Source organism: Xiphophorus maculatus, chromosome 5 (assembly GCF_002775205.1).
Source record: "Xiphophorus maculatus strain JP 163 A chromosome 5, X_maculatus-5.0-male, whole genome shotgun sequence".
In the NCBI taxonomy this organism is placed as follows: domain Eukaryota; kingdom Metazoa; phylum Chordata; class Actinopteri; order Cyprinodontiformes; family Poeciliidae; genus Xiphophorus; species Xiphophorus maculatus.
In genome coordinates this window covers 29,238,505-29,254,513 of record NC_036447.1, presented here as the reverse complement: position 1 = coordinate 29,254,513, position 16,009 = coordinate 29,238,505, and the positions used below count along the sequence as shown (strand labels likewise).

The 16,009-nt window shown below is 39.6% G+C and overlaps 1 protein-coding gene across 1 annotated transcript in view; it reads left to right on the top strand.

Annotated features, from left to right (window-relative positions):
* Positions 1–312: 312 nt before the first annotated feature.
* The window catches only part of fbxw7 (F-box and WD repeat domain containing 7), a 62,426-nt gene continuing 46,729 nt past the window's right edge, over positions 313–16,009 (top strand). The window contains exon 1 of the mRNA XM_014472651.2: positions 313–700. Within this exon, the coding sequence (XP_014328137.1) occupies positions 473–700 (228 nt within the window). The 5' untranslated portion in view covers positions 313–472. The remainder of the gene's footprint in view (positions 701–16,009) is intronic.

Below are 16,009 nucleotides of genomic sequence, written 5' to 3'. Positions count from 1 at the left end.
TCTTCTCTCTGGCTGACTCGTGAGGTTCAGATGAGGGTTTGTTGTCTGCTGTCTATTTAGGAACTGAACCCCTGTGATATCCAGTGACTTGGGTCTCCAGGTTGAAGGGGTCAGAGTGGTGACAGAACGACCCCGGTGAGGAATCGCCCCGATCACACGTGTGCTGTGTCAGACGAGTCTTGGTGCACATTCCAGCACCCAGGGGTCACGAGAGCTGGGTCTGACTGGGCCCATCCTCTTTTCAGACTCTGACATCAGCTGCTGTGCCTCGCTAAGCTGACACTCTGACCTCACAGACTACTTTAAAGACTGCCAGGCAGACGGCCGGACGAGTTACTGATCTGGTCGAAGCTCAACAAGTGCCGCGTTGAGATATCTGGAAGATACCAAGAGGAGCTGGGAAAGGTTTTAGAGCTTCTTCCGTTTCCTTCTGGGACATGATCCACTAGAAGGCTTGCATTTTTTTTCTGCAATGCTGCGGCATTGCCCCATTCCCCGTTTCTCGTCGTCGGGTGCTCGGGCAAAGATGCCAAATGCTGCCTCTGAGAAGGAGAAGGCTGTACGTGTCCCGCAGGAGAGCCAGGCCCTGGACCTGCCAGACCCCAAGGACATTGCCTCCAAATCGTTGCCGCCCCAGAAAGTACTCAAGATCTTTAGCATCAACATCATCGCGCAAGGTTTACCGTTCTGTCGCAGACGGGTGAGTGGCGTCCGTCACCAGAGAGGAATGCACTTTGGTTTCAGTTTAATCACTGATCCTGAAATATCAGAGATCACTGCAGAGGCTAGAGCTCACTCACAGGCAGACTCAAAATGTCTGCTGAATAACTACACGGTTAATAACTACAGAGATCTGCTGAATAATGCTGAACAACTGCAGATGTTTGCTGAATAACTGTGAATATCTGCATATAACTGTTAAATAACCACTGATTTGCTGAATAACTACATAAATCTGCTGAACTCTATTCAACACATTCTCTTGACCACATCTTAGCAAAAAATAATTACCTCTTTTGCTCACAGGGATTGCTAAATACTTATCTGACAAACATTTTTTAACACAAAACTACCAAAGTATTTTAGTTCTAGTTACAATTCATAATTGTAAAATAAATAGGATGTGAACAGCAGCTTGATTTGTATCAGGATTATCGTGCTGAATGTGGCAGGGCATAGATTTGTCCTTTTGTCCGTTGTTTCTGTTTCCCATTTACGGTTTGCTCTCTGTGGCTCCACCCCCAGCTGATGACGACCATGTAGGAGAAAGGACTGGGCCTATTTTAGTCTACTTTAACATTCCTGCTGAATTCAGTCAGCTTGATGTTCATCTAGATCAATGCACAGTGATTCATAGAGATGTCACAAGACGCCCGTCTGATGTAAAAACTGGTTATAATGTGTGCGTCTGCTGCATGTGACGCTGAGTGATATGAAACTATATATTAATTCTACCAATTTACATATTTCAGAACATTTGACTGCATATTTGATTATGTTGGTTCAGTTGCCAGACAGATCTATAGTTAGCGATATATATATATTTTTTCCATTCGATGTTAAGGTCTCAAGTCCTGAATGCGTCAAAGACATCGAGAGTTGCAACTTTACACCTGAGCTGCTGTTTCCATTTTAAGATCCTGGTTTGTTTACTGCTGCTGGAGGACCTCTACATTCCCTCCGCCCCGTGTGCTTTATCAGTGAAATAATGAGAGCAGTCTGACTCATTAGTCAGACTGCTCAACTCTAGAAATTGCTTCGAGGATGAAACTAACTCCCATTCCTAGTTTTATTCTTTCTTCTTCAAGAACAAACATGTGCGCAATCAATATAACTTTTTAATTTGTCACAAATCTTTGAACACAACTGTGGAAAATATCAGGGTAAAAAATAAAGAACAATATAATTATAAAGGATCGAGATTAGGTTCTAAGCAGTCATAATAATTTCTGCAAGATGCGTGCATATTTTACGTATCAGTAGTAGATATGGGGCTGAGATGCTTAGACTTACCATAAATGACGGGAACGTTGTGACAAAGTAGGAAGTTCAGAACAAAACTGAGGTAATCATAGTTGCCATTAATTTCTCATTATTCAGCAAAAGTCCAGCTGATGTTCGAACTACCCTGATGGTTAATAGCCTCGGCACACACGGATCAAAATGGCTTTAAGTCCACACAACAGAGATTCATAGAAAGCAAAAGTTGTTTCTATGTGTTTGTGTCACTGGCTGTGTTTCCATTGATCATATACTTACGCAATTTGACATTTTGAAAATAAATTTGCTTAATAGAAACCTGCCAGTTTTAGAAAAAATAATTGTTTGATTAAAAAACCCTTTGTTGATTAAAAAAAGTTTTGGTTATCTTGAAATTGGCTTGTTTTTCAACACTGCAATGGAAACACTTATTACATGATCAACAACCAGAAACTGCAGCTGGTGCAAACCACGAAGAAGAAGACAGGAAGTAGTTGGAGGATCATTGCGCAGTGAGTTTTCTCATGACTTATTGCGTGAACAAACTTATTTCATGGAAATGTAGCAATTGCGAAATTGTTTTTCGATATTAGCGGAATGTTGACAAAGCTTTTCGTCCATTTTGTAGTGTAATTGCAGCTAATCCGATTCCTCCATGTTTTAGCCGCCATGTTGCCTTTTGGTCCTCCTGACCCATTTCCATTTCCTTTTGGTCAACCAGTAAGTGACCCGGTTCATCCTCATGTAACTTACCATTGCATATCTGTTCAGTTCTCCTGACAGTTAATCATTTTCATTAAGTATAGAGAGAAATCTCACATGTAATTAGGTTTATTGACACAATTATTTTATTTTTGTGCATTTCCTACTACACTCTCTCTCCATTAGTTGTACTTCTGATCCCAAAGGAGCCAGTTAATCCATATTCAAACATTCAAACATAACTCACGCTCAGACTTTTCTATTTTAGTCAGCATGTGAATGCTGGTAAATGGGCAGAGTTTCACTCTGTGATGACAGAACAGCCATGCAGACTGGGTGTAGTCTCCGACTGGAACCAAACTCAGCTGAATGACCAGGCGTCCAGTCAAAGTAAGAGTTTGCTCTGTGCACGTTGTGGGGTAAACTAAGTCATGGCGGTTCATGGAGGTCCTGGCCCTGGTCTCCTCTGTGGCCTCTGCTGTGTATGTGGTAGCTGTCAATAAATAGCTTCACAGGGAACTTCCAATGGCTCCCTCTGGTATAGTTTAACTAAATTAGTCTGAAATCAAATCTTGAGAACAAATGGCTGATACCAAAACACAGTTTTAATCTTCGTCCTTTCGTTTCAGTGCTTCATTAGTTCTGATGCAAAGTATTTACTTCAGCAGTTCTCCTTTTTCTTTTTATATATTTGTTTGTCTTTTGTCATTAAAAAGGCAGGAAAAAAAGCTTTCAGTCATTAAACACAAACTCAGAGTAACAGCTTAAAGCAACAATGGGCTTAGCTTAGACTCCTGCTATTAAGATGGTTTGCTAATCATGTCTTCCACTTTTGGTATTTACACAACAAAACATATCCAGAAGTATTTTGTCAGTTTTACAGTTTGGAGAGTCAACATCAGGGTTTCAGAGCCTTCAAAACGCATCTGAAACATTACACATGACGACCAAACTATATTAATAAACAGCATTACTGTCATTCAATGCAACAAGCATTAACTTAAGGTTTGTTTTCACAAGCTTGCACTGAAAATGCATCCAACTTACTCTTCTGACTGTCGTCTCTAGTTATTTTTTACACCTGAAACCAGCGCAGTGCACAGTAGCCAGCTTCACAGCCAGACAGGCAGGCGCCAGTGGTGTTGCTTTTTTGAAATAAGTACATTTTAATGCTTCATGTTACTTAACTTTATTTCAAACTCTCATTAGGGTTAGTGTAATTTAATAAATATTGACTATGCTTTACATAGCTTTAATGTGAAAAAGCCCAAGAAAAATTCATTCTGAAGTTTGTGGCGTCTTTTATTTAGCCACCACTGTGCGCTACAGTCAGTTACACGTAGAGGAAACCCTGGACATCCTACTGACCCATCAAACAGTTTAAAATTCTGTCCATCATCAAATACAAACTTATGTATTTGTAAAATATCTCAAACTTTTGATTTTATGAACATAGAGCTTCTATTTTTAATCACATTTGGTTTAGAAATATATTATTTTTCATCTTAAACTTTTATCTTAGCTAAACTATAATCTAAAATCCTGAAGCTTTTTTCAAGTGATCTAATTTGAGGTTAAGTCATCTAGGACTTGGATTTTTTGATTCAAACCAGCCGTTCATTAAAACAGAGGCCCTCTTCTCCAGGTTAAAGAGCTACAGAGAGAATTCCCTCTATGTCTGAACTTCCGGAAACAGGAATGTAGCTCCAGCTGTTGAAGGAAATGGCTGCCATGATATAGATCCTTAATGACTGGTGGTGCCACTTTATCACGCCTCTGCTCCCCGAGCTACAGGCCTGTCGGGTAAGGCAATCTGGACGTGCCCTCTGCAGCTATGTCTGCATCTAGAGCCATCAGCAGAATGCATCTGCCATGTGAGCAGGTGTTGTGGGTGTGCTGGAGCTTTCTTTAGCCGCTTCCTCTCAGTGTCCGGTTCCCTTCAAGAGAGAGTTCAGCAGCTCCAGACCTCCACCTGGATCAGATGGATGGTTGATGATCAGGCTTTGGTCAAACTGGCTGACAGGCCAAGGAGGTCACTCAGCCGTCTGATTCAGCTGCGTTGGAGCAGCAGAGTGGAGTTGCTGACCTCTGACCTGGGCATTTCTCTCACACCAACGTGGTTTGATCTAACCCATCCCACTGTTGCTCTGGTGTCATATTTAAGGTCGTTCTCCGGCTGGAAACTGAAGCTCCGCCCAGGTTTCAGGTCTTTATAAGCATTTATTCAGCTTCGTCCATCTTTCCCTCATTTCTCCTGTCAGAATGAGGAGCAATGTTTTGTTTTCTATAGTGGTGCATTCACACCAAATGTGTTACGTGTGTTCAAAACGCGTCCAATCATTTCACTGCAGATGCCTAACATTTTGCTCTACACCTAGCATTTCATGCATCAGGTGCGTCCGGTTTACATGTAAAGTCTGTAGGGAGGCATGTGGAGGGCGCGTCAGACACGTCAAAATGGGCTCAGCCATTGTTTTCAGTGGCCGGCCTATTTGTCGGATGCATCAAATGCTCAAAATTCTTCAAATCGCTTCGCACTAGATGATGGCCCTCGACGTGCCTCCACATAGACTTTGAATGTGAACCAGACGCTATCAATGTTAACGCATGAAATTAATCTAAAAAGTTTAATGTGTTAACATTACATTATGCAGATTAATCTCATCACCTATTTTGACCTAGAAGTCAGTGGAGGGTTACCCAGATCACAGCGCCGTATTACACGGTCCATGTTATATTGTACTGCGTTCAACAATCCAGAGTCACAAACTGGAGTGAAAAGATGAGCGAGGAGAGTCAGACTGGTGCGCAGCAGCAGCTTCAGGTTTTGCCACTGTGCCTCATAACTGCTTAAAATGAAAAAAAAAACATGGAGTGAAACAGCAGATGTAGTACAAACACAAAGTTAGTGGTTTTGTGTAAAACTCGTGGAGTCCAACCATTATGGATACTCTGGTGTATGTTGTATCGTGCCAGCTGTAACATCATAATACAACACGGACCTGTACATGGACCTGGAGTCAGATGATCTGATGAATCAATTCCTTAAAGGGGCAGTACTATGTAAAATGGACGCTTGGGTGGACCAACCTCTGCCTTCGAGACGTAGCTCCTCCTCAGAGCTGCAGTTTCCAATCGTCTGAACTTCCATCTTGCAGAGCAAATTTCTCTTACGTCCTATTTGATAAATATACAGCATTTTTATAACAACTGAAAGTAACATAGTTTCTTAATTGTGCTATAAAATAGCACTATGTGCCTGGAAAATATATAATACTGCCCCTTGAAGAAGTTACATATGAATTCAATTTATTTACCATTAATAGTATTTACTGGATAACTTCCAAAATGATGTTATTTTTTAGATTTATTTACCATAGATTTGTAAATTTTGCACCTCCATTGATCAGAAAATAAAGTATAAAGCATCAACACGGGCCTTTTAACATGCCCTGATTACTATAGTTAACCTTATAGGTGCATTTCTGAAAGCCTTCAGTCTCGCTGCTGTCTCTGCCTGGTTCAGAGTTTTTAATCTGCAGACGTGGCATGAAGGAGCAGCTGGGTTTACCGTCACCGCTCTCTGTGGACCCGAGTGTACAGAACCCAAAGCTGGCCTGCGGGCATCCTGCTGCTCCACAAACAACCAGGCCTTTTAACTAGTTCTGTTTAGTTTACACATAGCCAGATGCATAATGATGAGCATGACAGAGTGAAAAGCTAATTAATCTTTCCAAGTTTTTATTCTTTCTTCCCTGACTTCCGTATGTGATGCAAGGCATTGCAATGCGCTGGAAGAAAGTCTGGATGAAGCTGTGAAGTGTTTAGACCAGATGATGAACTGCTCGATGTGAGAAGTTCATATTAACATGTTTCAAACATGCATAAAGTACATGATGGAGATGTCGGCAGTGATTAGAAATAATAGACGTGGATCATCCTCATCATTACTGAAAGTTTAAGCTGACTTGAAGCTTCAGCATCTTTCCTTTGCAGATAGCCAGCCATGCTTTATGTGCTTTAAAGATTTTATTATTTAGAAGAGGAAAAAAAATGTTTATAAATAGATTTGGCGCTAGAATGATTTTTTTTTTTGGCGTTTTGCTTTATCTCGCAAAACGTTAATGGAAACACTTTTTCCATATCACACGAGTCACATGATTTACATGTTATCACTGGCACAAACCATGAAGAACACGACAGGAAGTAGTTGGAGGATCATCGTGCAGCATGTTTTTTAAAGAGCCACTTTTGTATAACGTTATTCCCTCATCAAAAACATACCTGGAGTGTTGCTTTGATTGTTTCATGGATGTTTAAGAAATTCTTTAATCTCCCATGGCAACCATTCAGCCGTGCAAAATGAGTGGTGGGACATAGCTCCGCCTTCAAAGTCGTAGCTCCTCCTTTGAGCAGCAGTTTTCAAGTTTCCGAACTTCGGCCTCACGGTGCAGCCCTCCCCACTGCTGCCCCACTCAGCTCCTTCACACTAGCCAGTAGCAATTAGCAAACACTTAGTGAAAATGCACATCTGCTGAGCTTGTTATAGGAGCTGGTAAGAATGTTGTTAGTGGTTAATAGAGGAGCCATGTTGTAATGACTTTCTGAAGGCGGAGTTTCAGAAAGAGCAGCAGTTTCTTAAAGAGACACAGACCCAATTTGTTGGGCCTTGTTGAATTACAAATCATATCTTTGAAGTCATATTTGACGGAGCATTTCTATAACAGCTGAAGATAACATAGTTGTGTGAATGTGCTATAAAATGGCACTGTGCCTGGAAAATACATAATTCTGCCATTTTAAAGATTTAGCTCTTAGCTGACGGTCTGTGGAGCAGCAGCGGCGCTGCAGGATGGCGGATTCTTTTGCCCTTGGGCTGCAAATAACCCAGAGCAGAGGCATCTACCATTGGCTATTCTGAGAAGCTGCTCCATTCCAGGGAGGCGCACGGATCCGGTCGACTGGAGGCCCAGACCCGGGTTCGCCCGAGCAGTTGTGTTTAATCTGCAGGTTACCAGCAGGAACACAGGCTGCTGTAGAGGATCAGCCGAGGCGATTAGATCCTCCTGGTTTATTTTCCTTCTCATGTCCTGATTAGTCTGATTCCAGCATCAAGCAGCCCATAATGGCTGAGCTGACACTTTTTGGTTGAACTGAAGTCTGGTTAAAATATGATTTGAGTGAGAGCTGATGGTGCACAGTACCGTCATAATGTTATACGGTTCTTTACATGCAGTGAATACTGGATGTCGTCGTTGCCTCAGCTGCTGCAGGCAGCCTGGAGGCTCTTACGTATCCCATTGAGGGAGGAAGAGGCAGCTTCCATCGGTCACAGACCTTAAATATGGTTTTACCTTCAGTTTAAACGTACACTAACATTTGTTTAATTTGAAGCTAAATAATCTTGACTGAGGTAGTGGTGCGCCTATCCACGTTTTTCACTTCCGGTACCAATATCGATATCTGAAGTGAGGAATCAGCCAATACTGATCCAATTCAGAAAAACAGCTCTGGATTGACTTAAAACTTTTTAAAAAACGTTTTAACACAGAGATAAATGTATTGAATTACAAATGTATTTGCTAACTCTATACCTGGACAGCATTCTTAAATACACCAATAGCTTCATAGGCTTGGCCAAACATCTAAAAACAACTTTAATTTGTCCAGTCAGTTCAATTAGGAGTAGAAGAGCCAATGGAAAATGATCCGACACTGACAAAAACAATAGGTTGATTATGTTGGTCAAACATGTAAAAATAAACTGCAACAAAACTTTTTCTTTCGAATGGTTGAAGTGTAAAAGAAACCATTTGATCAGACTTTGTCAACAATAGTTTGCAAAAGCTGCTTTGACCAATGTGTTAGAAATATGATTTCATTCAACATTATTATTTAAATGGCAAAATTTACCATTTAAATAATGGTAAGTTTATTTACAAAAAAAAAAGAATTTTGGAAAAAAAAAATACTTTAGAAAATACAATTTTTTCGTAAAATTCCTCATAATCATATGTTAAGATGCTGGAAATGAGGGTAAAATATTCTGGGATAATCTGTGACTTGTTTTCAGCTGTCGGCCACGTTCTCTCCATCCGACCTGATTCTTTATCAGCCTGGATGGTGTAAGTGGTAATTTAGGCCCCGACGTCCATGTTTTGAAGGTTCTCATCATCATAATGACCTTGGCAGTGGAGTAATAAGCCTCCATGTCTGACGGCGGCAGCGATCAGACCAAAAATATCCATCTGTCAGAAACGAGGAGCCATGCCGGTACAGGTAGCACTGATGAAATACTATACGGTCCAACAACTGAAGGCTTATCATGTCCCAGCTGCAACAGAGAAAGGCTTGGAGAACGTTTCACCATGGTTACCGAGGTAAACCGTATTAATAACACTCAGATTTCACCGATGTTTAAAAAAACCCACAAACATTTACAGCTGAAATCTTTAACTCCTGCTCTCCCTGGGCTGTTTTTAGTTTAGTTGTCGTCTTCTTTTCATTTTTATTCACCCTAGTTTTCACACTATTCTGTGAGGACATTCCTGACAATCAATTCAAAGTTAAATCATGCTTCCTCGTCCCTATTTATTATTAAATAAACGCTTCCTGTATGCGCCTTGGCCAGCAGGTGGTGTGGCTCCCTTTAGCTCGCCCTCTGTTGGCTCAAACAGGACAAATGCTTCCTGGCTGGCAGAGGATTAGCTCTTTTTTTTTTCTTTTTTTTTTTTTTTTTTTTGCCGCTGCCAAAGTGTTTTATATTACTTTTGAAATTTGGCTCCTGATGTCTTTTTTCCATATATTTTTTTGGGGGGATAAAATGTCTGCAGGAAATCCCTCTCCACCACATTAGAACATTGGATTTTAAAACTTGACGGTTTCATGCATATTTCAAGTACAACTAACATTTAATAATACGTGACACTTTTCCTGAACAAAAGTTGAAACAAACGAAGAATATGTGTAGGGCTGGATGATATGGCTGAAAAACGTATCACAATATAGGGTTTCATACTATTCTGTGAAGTATGAAACCATTATTGATATCAGTCAATATCAATAATTATTGATGTGCTTTTTGTTTTACATATCTGAAATCCTGCCAAACTTGTGGTGTGACCGTAACCTTTTTATTCACAGTTTTCACTTGTGTATTTTTAGGCAGTCAGGAGGCAAAGTGGCAAACTACAGCACTGAAAGAAGGTCTAATCGGAAGTTAATAATTTAATCGATTGGAACTAATTTTAATTGAACTAGCCATTAATCAACAATTAGTTGTAAGTCGATTAATAGGCTGCATTCCCAATTGGAAATAAAAGCCCTGGACCTATTTTTAATGGCTGGGATTCAACATGGCGCCTAGAACTGCAGACACTAACTGGCATTTTAGCTAAAGCAGCATCAGCTTAAATACTTAAAAAAATAATAATTTCCTACTTATAAAGAACCAGCAGTGATGCACAGTGGGCGCAGAGTTGTTGGGGATGGTGAGGGGAGGCAGTGTGTCCTGGGCAGGTTTAGCTCCAGGTGGTTCCGACTGCAGCAGAGAGGGAAGCCGTCTGGTCCGGGGTTCCTGCAGAGATGCAGGAATTCTGGAGCCATTCTAGCAGACATTGTTGCCGTAACAACACATGGCTGAGTCATTCTGGACGTCTTCTCCAGGAGGCAGAGGAGCAGCCGTGATTTGCTCAAATGATAAAAACAGTCAATGAAACATGACTCATGGTGTGACTCGTTCAGATGAGTCAGACCAAGAACGGGAGCTGGAGTTGCTTCTGAACAGAAGTTTACAAAAAGTCTTAATGCATTTATATCAGGCTCATTTTAAACTGCAGCGTTTAAGTGATTATAAACAAAGGTTAACAAAGTCTGTATAAAAACTGGTGCATAAGAGACAAGTAACCTGAAGGTAGCTTGGTTACTTGACTGTGCTATAAAATGGCACTAAAACACATAAAACTGGTCTTTGAAAAACTCCCAAAAGAGATTTCTGATCATCTGTAATTCAGCTTTTAAAAAGTCCATTGAATCACACTGTTAACTGTAAAAAAAAAAAAAAAAGAAAGACTTTTTAATAACTGAAATCTTTCTCACTTTTTTCTATGTCTCCTTTCTTCCGCTTGGACGGGAACATGAAGGTAAGAAAAATATTTAGTTTTCCTGTAAATGCTCATGCTGCTGTTTCCTTTCTCTTTTCTAATCCTTTAGTCTGAACCACATTTGTTACAAACACATTTTGTTCTCGGGTGCAAAAGCTCAGAATATTTCGGTGACCAATAGGGGGCAGCATGACCAAAAAACTGATCACTTTTAGAGCCTTTGTGTGGAAACCAACCAGGATCTGTACGTTCAGCCTCAGCTTTTTGTGCACCACTTTGTCTGATGTGTGAATTTAGTTGGCTGCGGCTCTGTCGTCTGTCCCTCCCTCCCTCCCGCTGTTCTTGTTGTTTGTGCCGATTTTAAAATCACACCGTTTTCTCTTCTGCCCCTGTAAACAAACAAACAAAAAAAAACATCCATCCTCGTCTCTACTAAAGCTAATATGTAAAAGCAGTCCTAGTGTCTGCAGACACATCTGGCTAAGAGCTTCAGTAAACCTTCACATTGTCATGGCCGTGATTGTAGCACTCAGTGCCGTATTAGTGGACCAGATCCACCCCTCCATCTCCCACATTAACGCAGTGGTAAGTATGCAACAAAAACAAACAAAAAAAACCAAAACACATCCTTTTGTACAAGGTCAATGCTAAGAGGCCAGTCGCTTTTGTTAAATACTGAAGCAACAACTTAGCTTAAAAGCAGAATAATAAGCAGATGACTAAAAATCAAATGTACATTAAAATAAGTTGTTAAAAGCGAAGTTTTCCTTAAAGATTTAGCTGTTTAATGTGAATACAAAGCCCTGTTTTCCTCAGGAGGACGTTTCTCTTACATACAACGGCTTTTAGAGGAAGTTTGACGTCTTTATTTCTAAATAATATTTCTAGCAAAATATTCTTTGACAAATAAAGCTAATATGTCTCTGCTGAGTTGTGGTTAATGTGCAGCTCCAGCAGGCTATAGTCAAAGATACGGCTCAGCTTTAGTGTTAATTTGCTTATTTGACTGCTTCAGTCAAATAAGCAGGATAAATATTATTATCATTATTGTTTCAATGTATTTATATATTTAGAAGTAACTTTAAAAGAAAATACAACTATAGTCCATAACTATAATTATAAAAGAAACGTATTATTTTACCACATGTACTTTCAAAATGTTTGTATAAGATACATTGATGCCTCCCAGACCCAAAATGTTGTTGTATTTATCTTAGAAATTCATCTTCAGAGCATGAAGATTTATCAAAATTATGTAATTTTTTTCAAATAAAATTACATTTTCCGCCCCCAATAAATGATCATTTCTTACATCTTGACTCCACTGTTGTTGTTTTTTGCAACAGTTCCTCTTTTCATGCGTCTTTTTTACACCGTATTATGTATATTTATTGGGAAAATCCTAGAAAAGATTAATTGGCTTCAGCAAACGACCCAGAACAAAGACATAATAATAAAGCTTGATATATTTGTGTATCAAATACTGCAGCACACTGCTCAGAACTAATTTTTCGGCTTCATCCGAAAACTTAACGATGCAGTTTACTCATGGCATCACTTTAAAAACAAAACTGTTTTGGATTAGAGTTTATAGTAGAATATTTCAACTCAACCTGCATCCTCCTAGGAACTACATTAGACCAAGGTTATTAAAGTTAACTAAAACTAACAAAAAACAAAATTGAGAAAACCTTTTTGTTAGCTGAAACAAATAAAAAGACTAGTTAATGAGGAAAATCTATAAATATCTGGACCTATGTCATGCGTTTGTAAAACTACAACATACTGAAATTATAGATATAATATTCTTCATTATTAGCCTTTATAACTGAACCTAAATATTAACCAAAGCATGGAAAAACTAAAAGTAGTGCTAACATAAAAACTAAACTAAAACTAAATATTTACTAATGATAACAAACTAGCAAAGACACTAAAAACGAATTAAAACTAACTAAATTGGACAAACAAAAAGCCACAACGAAATAAAACTGAACTATCAAGAAAAACCCAAAACTGTCATAACCCTGCATCAGACTGAGAGTCTGTCACACAGCTGGGGATGATTTCGGTGCTGATCAGCCATCAGAGTGACGAGCTAAAACATTAAAGTCCCGTTTCCAGGCGGTTCATCATCCAGGACGTTGATGTGGCGTCAGCTGATGCATGTCTGTATACTTTTCACTGTGGAGGATGGACCAGCCTCTCTGACGGCTCTGATCCGCTGAGCGTTCCTGCTGCCGGGCCCATGATGGATCAACATCATGTCCACCTAGAGGAGGAGTACAACACCGTGAAAGATTTTCATATGGGTGGTTGTTTTATACGTCCAACCGCCTGAATGAGACTCTCAGAGTCGGAATACACTTTATCTCAACATGGAGGGGAAATCATTTTTCTTGCTGGGGGAAAATAACCGCAGTGTGTATGTATGTGTAGGAACCGTACTTCAAACCCTCTAGTGTTCTCTAGAGTGTTATCACCACTCTATATTCCTCAGCCGTTGAGCAGAAACGTGGCGTTAAGCACAAGGCGGTGTTCAATTATTTTCCATCTCTCTTTAAGTGCTTTTTTTCTACCTTTCTCTTCATTTGCCATTGGTCCTTAAAAGAGGAATATGCTTCTAAATATGGGAAATAATGATAAGAAATTAGCTTTCTGTACATACATTTTCATCTGTGCCATTAAAACATTCCGTAAAGAGTCATAAAACCTTCATCTGTTGTAACATACTTCTAACCAAAACAGCTGCATAGACATTTTTGTTTAGTTATGAAAACCCAACGTGACTAACCAGATCAATCACTTCTATAGATGCAAATTATGATTGAGTTGATCTATAGTTGACCGAGCTTATCGATCAACCAATTAATTGATAAGCAGCCATTTTCTCTTGTATCAAGATCGCTGACCGTCTTTCCATAACATAAAGGGCTACATTTTGTCAGTTGTATTAAATACTGACTGAATAAATAAAAAGCTGTGGTTTTCTTACATTATTAAGCGTAGACGTATTTTACGAAATATAACAAAACAGGAATCTCTTAGGTTGCCGAATACAAAAATAAAAGATGAAAATAATTAAATATGTGAAACACTAACTTCCCTGTGAACAGAGTGATATTCATACAGAAGTATCTGTGGTTGCTCTAGGAGTAATGTTCAAACGTGGCTCCATGAAGTGCTTTAACTCAGAATTGAACCTCAATATCAACTGGACTTATGGGCATCATGTTTTTCCCCCCCATCATGTTGCAGTTTTTCTGAGTTATCCCCTCCACTTTTCTGTCATTACATCCTTGTCTTCATAGCATATCAGTCAGTTTTGGTGGAGAGGTTGACGCTGCTCCGCCTTGCAGCTCAGCTAGGTGAGCGTTAAGGTGAAACTTCAGGAGCTTGTCAGGTGTTTATAATCGTAAACAAAACCACGTCAAATACATTTTGCATCCCACAGTGGACTCTGTTTGGACCGTTTCTCTTTCTCGTTCTGGGATAGCTCCACCATTTTTGTTTCTGTATCAACCGATTTCGCTTTATGATGAGCAGTGACTCTGCTGGATGGTGGCCAAACTGCAACACTAACAGAAATGTCTAAGCGGACGTTATTAGTTGGAACTAAATTTAATCAAATAAACCAGTAGTCGACAATTAATCATAAGTCAATTTATTGTTTGCATCCCTAGCTGCTTCTATAGAATTTGTACACATCTGCAGTGTATTATTATTTTGGGTTTGACGCCTATATTTGTCAGAAACACCTGATAATTATCCAGCAAGCTTAGAATGTTTTTACTGGTCTGCTGTTCAGAGAAACACTTGGTCTGGGAGAAGACCAAGCCGATTGGTTTTCTAGTTGGGTTTTTGAATTTGGTAGCTATCCTGCAGACTGCTGCTTAACAGACATGCCGCTGATAGTTAAACTGTATCTTTAGAATGACTAAATTATTTCCTTGACAGGGTAATAATACTGTTTATGCAGTCAGTATTTAATGGTTTTTACAACAATTCAATTCAGTTTATTTATGTTGCACCAATTCACTTGTCTCACTTCACAAAAAGTGCTACAGTTCAATCACACATACATGGATCCTAGTTATCCAACAGTAAAGTATGATCAATTAATTATTCAAAGTAGAATAAGAAGTTTTAATCTAAGTAAATCCAGCAGGTTGCAAATCATAGACTTTCAATCTCTCCTTGATAGTAAAAAGACACATTTCTGGGATTTATATAAAACCGGTTTATTTGCACACACACACACCAACACACGAACCCAAACCATCTGGATCGTGTGGGTTCTTATTTAGTTATGCTAGCTTGATAGATGACAGAGGAGAGGAATCCATGGCTACATTAGATTTCCCAGCCTTGTTTCAGGACCAGAACACAACATTCAGAGTCAGGCTCGTTATCCCATTAAGCCTGTCTTTCTCACTGGAGGACATGTGTCCTATCTGGACAGTCAGTCTAGTGTGGATCAGTAGAGTAGTTGTCTTCCTGGAGAAACAGGTGAAGTGTCATCTTTGACTTTCTTTTAAAAAAAACTTAAACTTTCTCATGTGCACAGGCTATCCAGACTCATCGTACATTCATAACCTGAAAGGACTTTGCACATTAGCTGTATGAACAGACATTTAGTTTTCAAATTCTTTTGGCCTCAATGGAACAAATCTATTCTTAGTTACAAAAACAGAATTTGGTTCACTTTCAAGATGTTTGCTATTCTCATTGTTAAATAAACAAAAAAAAGCAGCAAAGTCAGCATTTCAGTAAAAGTCTGTGGACAGACTTGGTTCGACTCAATATAAAAGCTTGGTTATAAAACAAAAACATAATTTGTGCTGTACTTAGCATTTTCTGTTGTAATAAAATTATATCTGTAGTAATTTTACCCTGTTTTAAAAATAAATCTCCATCTGCATCAACCACCTATGCTAAACGGGCCAAAGTTGTATCCAAGGGCCACAAATGGGCCAACGCGCCGCACTTTGTACACCCCTGCTCTAGTCAAAGGTACTGTGTGTAGTAAAGTTGCTTGAAGACACCAGAAGCCACATGTCTTCACCACCCCAATCTGGTCAGGATTTCACCCACACACACACAGAGACGTGCACCTCCTCCAAACATCAGCATGGTACTCTGGATAGAGCAGAAAGTGCTGATGTGGTCCAACTGGCCTCTTTAATTTGTGATGAGCAGGGCCAGTTCAGGACTGCCAGGGCCTG